The following is a 9,326-nucleotide window of genomic DNA, read 5'->3' as shown; positions in this document are numbered from 1 at the left end:
TTTAAAGGGCTTTATAAATAAAGTATTATTATTATTATTATTATACAAAGTTAATGAAAACATCATACTATAAATAAAATGAATTGAAAATGGAATTTTCCTGGTATGTAACTGAAATACTCTATTCAGGTATAACCTTAAAAGACCTTATGTGTTCCAGCATCTACGAACAAAAACCTTATTTTCTGGTCTGATCAAGTGTAGGAGTTGATATATGGGAAAGAGCTATTGCACCTGGAATAATAAAAAGGTTTTTGTCGTATCTGATAGACTTTCATTTTTTGTTCTGTTCTCTCACGACTAAGTAAAAATTCATCAGGTTCCTGGATCAATGAAAGGCCTTAGTCTGAGAAACATATATCCTTTGTCTGCTCCCAGCCACTACCCACCCACGCACACATTTGTAATCAAAACAATATAATTGTAATTAATGTAATTTTAATGTAATTGAAAAGATCCTGATGCATGCTCAATAATCCAGATAGAAAAATCTAAAAAAAGTTAAATCTGGTCCTCTGGACATTCAAAAAACAAAACAAAGTAAAACAGCGACAAAAAATGTAGAAACGTTTCGTCTTTCACCATGGACTTTGTGGATAAGGTGAGGGATGTCATCATGGAGACTGATGAAACAATGATCTCTTTTGATGTCACATCACTCTTTACGTGCATTCCTGTTGATGATGCAGTAGAGGTGGTCAGTTTAAGATTAAAATCAGACACCACTCTGAGCAGCAGGACCACACTTTCTACAGAACAACTGTGTCAACTCTTGAAACTGTGCCTGCAGTCAGCCTACTTCACATATGGGGAGCAATATTATAGGCAGAAACATGGGTGTGCTATGGGGTCTCCAGTTTCTCCTATTGTTGCCAACTTATACATGGAGGAGGTAGAAAAGAGAGCCTTGACGTCCTTTTCAGGGACACCACCAAGTCATTGGTTCAGGTATGTTGACGACACCTGGGTTAAAATTAAATCTCAGGAAGTGCAGCATTTTACTGACCACATCAACTCTGTGGATAAATACATCAAGTTCACACGAGAAGATGTAAAAAATGGCAAGTTGGCTTTCTTGGACTATGAGGTCTCAGTTTCTGATGGAGGACATTTGCAAACTGAGGTGTACCGCAAACCCACCCACACAGACCAGTATTTGCAGTTTGACTCCCATCACCCTTTGGAGCACAAGTTAGGAGTCATCAGGACTCTGTACCACAGAGCAGACAGCATCCCCACCAACTCAGGAGCCAGGCAGAAGGAGAAATCCCACACAAGACAAACTCTAGAGCAATGTGGATATCCTAACTGGGCCTTCCTAAAAGTAGAGAAGAAACCCAAACAGGACTCCAGTCAGCCAACAGGTGAAAAGGAGGAACCCAGACCCAGACCAGTGGTCATTCCATATGTTGAGGGAGTATCAGAGAAACTGAGACGTTCATTTTCTAAACATAACGTCCCAGTGGCTTTTAAACCCCAAAATACATTACGGCAAAGACTGGTTCATCCCAAAGATCCAGTCCCCCGGCACAAACAGAGTAATGTTGTGTATGCTGTTCAGTGTCAGGAGGGCTGTGATCAGTCTTACGTCGGGGAAACTAAACAGCCACTGGCCAAAAGGATGGCCCAGCACAGAAGATCAACATCATCAGGCCAGGACTCTGCGGTCTACACTCATCTCCAGGCCAGCGGTCACTCTTTCAGGGATGAAGATGTTCACATCCTGGATAGAGAGGAACGATGAATTGAGAGAGGAGTAAAGGAGGCCATCTTTGTGAAAAAAAATTGTCCATCATTAAACAGGGGTGGAGGCCTCCGGGTTCAACTGTCCCCCTCTTACAATGCTGTGATTGCTAGTATCACTCAGCCCTCTGTGAACAGTAAACAGCCATCAGTGTGCTAATGGTCCATCGTTAGGCTGTTGGTCCTTCTTGAACATGTGAGCAGCTGGTTTGGTTGTCAGCAGCAAAACTGGTTGATCCACTCTGAGAAGGTGCTATTTATAAAACTGAGCTGAATACAGCACCTCAGACTGAGGAAGTCTTTCGGATGAAAGACGAAACGTTTCTACATTTTTTTGTTGTTGTTTGGCTTTGTTTTGTTTTTTGAATGTCCAGAGGACCAGATTTAACTTTTTTAGAGTAATTGAAAAGATTTGGGGATTTCTAATCTTTGACAGTAAATATTTTTATGGCATTCCATTCTTGTTTGCTGTTAACGACCTTCTACAGCTTCATCAGCTTTATCTGAAGGAACGCCTACTGCTGCTGATGGTAATAACTGGGAGCAGACAAAAGATGCATATTTCTCAGACTAAGGTATTTTATCGATACAGAAACCTAATTTTTCACTTAGGTGTGGGAGGCAGACCAGAAGATGAAAGTCTCTCAGATAAGGCAAAGATCTTTTATTATTGCAGGTGTCATAGCTCTTTCCCATACTGTATATCGACACACACTCGATTAGACCAGTAAAGAAGGTAATTGTTTGTATATACTGGAACACATGATAAGACAACCTTTAAGGTCATTCTTGAATAGAGCATTCCAGCTACATATTAGAGAAATGATAATAAGATGACCTCTGGGGTCATTCCCATGAAGTTTAAGGTCATTCTTGATCGACACCTGTCAAATCAGAGTTTGACGAAAGGTGATGTATAATTTCTCTGAGAATGCATTGTGCCTATGTATAAAAGTAAGGACTACAATCAAAAATGCTAGTTACTGCTTATTGCTTGCAATAAAAAAACAGATATCATGGAGTAAATCAACCATACCACTATGGAAGCTGTTCCCATCAGACGAACAAGCTCGTTATCTCTTTTCACCATAGTTTGGAAGATCAGGTCTTCATATTCAAATCTCTTTCCAAACATTAAAGCTGATATCACATTTGAAGTAGCATAATTGATGGCCTGAGTGTTGTCAAAGGGTTTACCTGGGACAAAATTCAGAAACTTTAGTTAGCAAGAATCATTCAAAGGGTTATCAAAGTTCATGCTCAATAATCCAGGTAAAAAAAATCCAACAAAGTTAAGTCAGGTCCTCTGGATGGTTTCTTTGTGTTGAAACATTTCATCTTTCATCCAAAAGACTTCTTCCATCCAATAAGCAACAACAAACTCAGTCTCTTAAGTAGCACACTCACATAGTGGGCCAACCAGTTTGATGAAAATCATCACACTGCTTGGCCCACTATAGACAGCGGTGTGCTACTTATAAAAAGGTTCCTTTCACACTGGATTTAACCCAATACATAAACTACACAGCTTATTAGCTGTGTTCATTAGTCCTCATCTGCTCACACAGACTCGTGTTCGTGCTGCTGTTGTTTTGGCGCATTGTTTTTGTACCATTAGTGCTTAGTGTATTCTTAGTTTAGCGAATGTAGTATATTCTTAGTTCATGACTCAGATCCTACTAATGTTTATCTTTACAATTTGTGTTTTTGTTGGATGTAACTGGGACCCTGCGTACATTGTTTCGTGCCACCTCATGTATCACGCGTGATGTGTATGACAAATAAATCTTTCTGACTCTGACTTATTAGAGCCAGGCTGAGTTGCTACAAATTATAAAAGTACTCTGCTATGCTCAATATTTTCCGGCTAGGATTTTCCCTATGATTTTTTTGCATTCTTAAGATACTCTCCTGTGCCTTCTCTGAACTCTACTGGCACATTTATTTTAGGATGCAGCAGCACAGCAGGAGATCAGCATCATGCCATTGTCACAAGTATCACATTTGCATTAGGCTGGTCCCAAGACCTTTTCACAATCACTAATATATTTCAGGTTTGGGTCAGTCCTGCTTCAAAGTCTCAACGACCAAGCCACACTACCATGATGAACATAAAGCACAGCAACATCACTACACATGTTTTGTTCATGTTCAAAATCGTCATGTCTCTGTCACACTATCACAAGAAGCTAAAGCCCATTGCATTCCTAATACTTCACTAAGACCATCAAAGACCATCCAAGTTCTGGCTGATTTATTTTATTTTATTTTTTTCATAATTGGGTTAATCCAGCAGGGGACAAAGTACTTGCTGTGTACATGTCACACTCTATACTAACTGTGAGTACATAACTCTGTGCACTGTTTTAAAAGAATTACCTTCAAATTGTTTAAATTCTTTGATCAGATAGCCGCATTCCTCAATAATTATCTCTTCACTTATCTTTTTGCCCATTCCAAAATCTCTCAGTGTTGTCAGAGCGAAACGCCTCATTTCTTTCCACGTGTCTTCATTTGAAAATATAATCCCTAAAAACATAAAAATTTAAATACGTTTTAACAACAATGCTGTGAATAGGTTTACATACAGTGAAACGTTTTCTTTTACCAAATTTCTGGGTCAAATCATAGAAAAGTGGTGTTATATCTCTGTTTCCAAACTCATCAGCCTGGTTCACCAGAGCCTGTTTGACTGTCCTGTAACCTGCCAGAACCACCACCTTCTGTGGTCCAAGGTAGACTTGGAACACTGGTCCATACTTTTTAGAAAGCTAAGAACACAAAGCAAGTAAAGGTGAGGCTCGCACTTTTCAAAAAAAATCTGTCTGTCTGCAATTTGAAAATCAAATTTAATGAAATGACTCATTACTCACATCAAAAAGATTTTGGTCGAGTCTCTTTAGATTCAGCTGGAACAGGTTTCCAATCAAGGGAAGAGGTTTGGGTCCTGGAGGTTCTTGTCTCCTTTGGGGACTAAAGTTGGAGTAAAGAAAATGGAGGACCAGGAGGGCAACAAAGAGCCCAAACAGAGAGACTGAAGTGGGGCATTGCAGAATAACTTCCAACATCTCCTGATGCTTCAATAATCCAGGTAGAAAAATCTAACAAGGTTGAGTTAGGTCTTCTGGATGAATTCCTCTTGTTGAAACGTTTTTAGCCAAAAGCCTTCTTCAGTCTGAAGAGCTGCAACAAACTCAGTCTTATAAATAACACCTTCTCACAGTGGATCAACCAGTTTGTTGTCGACGTCCAGAACTAGCTGGACTAACTTACAACATCCTTATCTGATCACCTGTGAGTTTCTTCTGACCTCACTGAGACACAAAACGTTGGACCGTGCAGCTGCCCTAAAGCTACTACATTCCAGTCCTTTCATAGCTGACAACCCAACACTTCAGTCAAAGGACAGTTTACTGAGAATGAAGAAAAACATGAAGTTGTGTCACACCCAGAACTTCCTGTTTGATGTGGTTTACAATCAGGACAAGTTTCTCATTAACTGTTTTATTTAGATTAAAATAAAGTGGGGGGAAACTGCATCTGTTAACCTGAACTTCCTGTTTTGGCCTCACTGAAAGCCTAAAATATTAAGTAAAATAAAAATAAAGAAATACACACATGGGTTTTAGTTTGGATTCTATGTTTAAATCTGTGATTTGTTCAATTTTACTTGCTGTTTTCATTTGTAGCGAGTTTGCTCTCAAGTGTTAGTTTGCTCATTGTTTGCATCATGACAGCAGTTTACTGAAATTACTGGCTTTGTTGCCGTGGGGGAAGTACCTCTTTTATCTTCTGCTCATTTGTAAGTTTGCGAATTTACAAAGCAAATAGCAGTCTTTTGTTTCATGTTTTAAACTCATTACATAACAAGTGCAAACTGAGTTGCATGTCACTGAGTAAAAGTAGTATTCAACCCCCAAGCAAAACATGACTTAATTCTTGGTGGAAAAAGTTACTCAATAAGGAGATTCTCAATTAGCTTATAGTTTAAAACTTTAATACTGGAAGTTGTTTTACATAACATTCATGATCAAGATTTGTTTATTTTTTCTGTCATGTTTTTTTATGCATTGCACATCAGTTGTGGTAATTTTTTTTCCAGATTGTACATAATTGCCCTTTGACACATGTAAAAGTCATGTGAAAGTTGTTTTCTCTGAAAACTTTGTTTTTCAGTTTGCACTTTGGACCTGAATCAGCTGTAGTTTCAAATCCAGACAACTTATAGATGTGATGTGAAAGTCATCTGACTTATTTAGTTTTAAAAAGTATTGTACAGATTTTTATTTCCCATAAAGTCAAGATTCCTTGGAGGCAACCCCCCCCCCCCCCCCAAAAAAAAAATATATTAAAAAAATCACAGCATGCAATGGTCAATTGTTTTTACATAATATAAGATGAACTTTATTTATCCGTACATTATTATCAATGCAGTCTCTGCAATAGTACAGAATTGTTAGTACATGAATCTTCACCACACTAAAGGTGTTAGTATTAAACTTTTGTGATATAATCAACAACCAGTGACGTAGGTTCAGCTCTTGTTTTCAGTGGCGTAGGACAGCACACAGCTTCTGGACTTTAGGGGTGAAGATCAGACCTTCAACTGGTTTCAAATCCAGTTCATCTTCTGAAACTCCAGGTGAGGGAGTGAAACGAAAATGCTGAAGAAGGGAGGCAAAGATTAGAAAAAGCTCCATCTTGGCCAGACTTTCTCCAAGGCACGCCCTGCGACCTGCAAAGATGGGGCAAAGTCATACTACAGATTTTCTATCAGAGTGTTTAATTAGCTCGCTTGAGTGATTTGGCAATAATTGTTTAAAGAGGTCTACACTTGAGTTTACATCTGTGTCTGTGGTATTAGCTGTGTTCACCTCGTGTTTCCTTATCTAAACGGTTACTAGGGTCAACGCGTTCTTAATCATGTGAAATTTTGAATAACGTGACCCAGCTGCTTTTCCTGTTTGTTGTCTGTACTCATCTAAGGAGCTTTCTCAAATCAAAACTCAAAAGTGCAAAGTTTAAACTGAACAAGTGATTCCTCCTTCACTCCCTCCGGAGGTTTGTTTGGTTTTGTTGGCCTGTTCCACGTGAGAGATTTAAAGTGCATGAAAATGCAAAATGGAGTGAAACTGATGGAGGAATAGAATCAATACTCATCTGTGTTGGATAATTAAATTATCCTATTTTCTTCTCATTATTCTAATAAGCCACCTATAGAAACACAGATTTTCTGCATACAGAAAATTGTCTACATTTATACTGAACATGTTCTTTCTAGGACAAAAACAAAAAAATATGGGATATAAGCACATAAAAAATGCTCTTCAGACCTGTGGATAACAGGGCGTTTGTCATGGCGAGAAACATGGGAAACACTCCATAGAACTGAGACAGGAGGGAAAACAAACTAAGAAGGAGTTTAACTAATAAAAGAGCATCCTTGTGCATTTCAAACCAAACAGGACAGGCACTGGTTCATCCTAAAGATAAAACATCCAAACACAAACTCTGCAGTGTGGTGTTTGCAATCCAAAGCAGTGAGGAGTGTTCAGACCTCCAGACTCAACATCTCCACAGCCGCAACACAGAAAGGCCAACCCTTCAGGTCAAGACTCTAGGCTCCTAGGTCAGGACAGATGGTTTGAGTGGAGATTAAAGAAAACGATTTATGTCAAATGACAAAGACCAACTTTAATTAGAAGAGGTGGTCTCAGGTTTTAATTTTCAGTGATATATTGAATCTAAACTCGAATCAGTTTAACTGAACTAATTTGCACCTTCACACATGTGATGAAAACATGTCACACATGGACCAGGGTAACAACTAATGACACTCAGGAAGGAGTGGAGGAGGAGTAATTTAAGAGTTCAGCTCCAACAAACTTCTTGAAACACACTATTCAGTTTAGACTAGAGACAGTGTTGTGTTCTGAAGTATACACAGTGAGTGTATCCTGTATAAATAAGAATCTACACCAACATACAACAACCATATCTGAAAAAGAATAATCTCATCTGTAAAACTGTTCAAATCGTGTTATATTCTATTGTTCAAATAGAGCAAAGTACCTGCAGAAAAGGCAAAAAAAGCATCTCTCTTGATGAATTTGCCCTCCTTATCCAGGAAATGAGAAGGGTTGAAAATGTAAGGGCTCTCCCATTCATTCTCATCAAACAGGACAGAAACAGGAAGAGGTAAAACTGTTGTTCCCTAATAGTGTCAAAGAAAGCAGGCTTTAAAAAAAACGTTTTGTTTTATTCAAAATGCATTATTTCCACTGTAATTTCATTTCTATGACCCATAAAGCGACAATGAAAAAAACCTATTTGAGTTGAATTGTGGCATTTTTGTAAGCTGCTGACCTCTTTGATGACGTAACCCTCTAAGGTTACATTTTTAGTTGTTGTGCGAGAGATAATATGTGCAACATTTGCAAATCTCTGTGTCTCGTGGATAACTGCATCAACATAAGGCAAATTCTTCCTGTCCTCCATTCGAACCTGCCGGCTTCCAATCACCCTGCTCAGATCCTCCTGAACACGATCTGGATGCACAATAAATTTTAACAAAATGTTTTTATGCATTAATAACAATTTAACCTGAAAACTGTAAATTCAGATAACAGAAATGTTGCACCTTGAATTTGAGGAAATTTGACCATGTAAAGGAGACTCCACATCAGAGTTGTTGCTGTGGTATCAGTTCCCGCTCCAAACAAATCGTTCACACTGTGCAGCAGGTTTTCATCATGGTAGTGTGAATTACTGATTCCAGAGTCCTTGCGTATCACAAGAAGAGAATAAACTCACAGATCACAACATTTATGGATGGAAATGAACACATTAAGAAATGTCTGCTCACCTCTAGACGTTTCTTATGGAGCAGAAATGCATCAACAAAACATCTGCACACTTCAGGGTTAAGAGTTTCCTTCAGATCAGCTATTATAGTTCTTGAGTCATTTAATGTGGTGTCAATTTTTTCCTTGAGATCCCTCCAGTCTTTAAGCAACGGGCCGATCAAAGGAAGCATGTTGTAAATCTAAAAAAAAAAAAATAAATCACAGTGCAAATTAAATTGAATTTTAATGATGCAACATTTTCACCTTAACACTGTTTAAAGGTTTATAATGTAAACATGTCTTGTTCATTTTATTGGATTATCTGAACAAAATGTATTTTTCAATGTATTTTTTTAAGTGTAACCAAAACATTTTTTATGAAGTTGTTATGGGAGAAGGTACTGTCTTTCAGAGTGGGTGGTGAAGTAGACAGAAAAGAAAAGACAGAGATAGTTTTTTTATTATTATCTGCAACAGATGTGCTTTTTATTGTGCATGTTTGGCCCTCGTCACTGAGCAGAGAGAAAACTTAGACGTACCAGTAGTCTCTGTCTATCTGTCTTGTGAGCTGAATAACTTGAAAAATAAGTGAGACAACTTCCATTTTAATGTCTGTCTACATCTAGGTGTAAAAATGCCACTAATAAAAACTGAGTTGCCACATAAAGATTAGATAATCCAATAAAATGAACAAGTTTTGTTCAATTTTTAAACCTTAAAACAGTTTTAAGGTGAAAA

At 38.1% G+C, this 9,326-nt stretch overlaps 2 protein-coding genes across 2 annotated transcripts in view; both read right to left on the bottom strand.

The window, feature by feature from the left end:
- Positions 1–4,811, bottom strand: part of LOC119421167 (cytochrome P450 2K1-like) — a 12,106-nt gene extending 7,295 nt beyond the window's left edge. The window contains 4 exon segments of the mRNA XM_037688554.1: positions 2,780–2,940; positions 4,123–4,272; positions 4,352–4,502; positions 4,617–4,811. Of these exon segments, the coding sequence (XP_037544482.1) occupies positions 2,780–2,940; positions 4,123–4,272; positions 4,352–4,502; positions 4,617–4,811 (657 nt within the window).
- Positions 4,812–6,129: 1,318 nt separating this feature from the next.
- Positions 6,130–9,326, bottom strand: part of LOC119421649 (cytochrome P450 2K1) — a 47,606-nt gene continuing 44,409 nt past the window's right edge. The window contains exons 5-9 of the mRNA XM_037688996.1: positions 8,609–8,788; positions 8,384–8,525; positions 8,110–8,291; positions 7,816–7,957; positions 6,130–6,478 (exon numbers count right to left, since the gene is read on the bottom strand). Coding sequence (XP_037544924.1) covers positions 6,291–6,478; positions 7,816–7,957; positions 8,110–8,291; positions 8,384–8,525; positions 8,609–8,788 — 834 coding nt within the window. The 3' untranslated portion in view covers positions 6,130–6,290. The remainder of the gene's footprint in view (positions 6,479–7,815; positions 7,958–8,109; positions 8,292–8,383; positions 8,526–8,608; positions 8,789–9,326) is intronic.

The sequence above is a fragment of the Nematolebias whitei genome, chromosome 15 (genome assembly GCF_014905685.2).
Source record: "Nematolebias whitei isolate Nwh7 chromosome 15, NemWhi1, whole genome shotgun sequence".
In the NCBI taxonomy this organism is placed as follows: Eukaryota; Metazoa; Chordata; class Actinopteri; order Cyprinodontiformes; family Rivulidae; genus Nematolebias; species Nematolebias whitei.
Note: the sequence above shows the minus strand (reverse complement) of the source record. Positions and strands in the feature narration are given on the sequence as shown.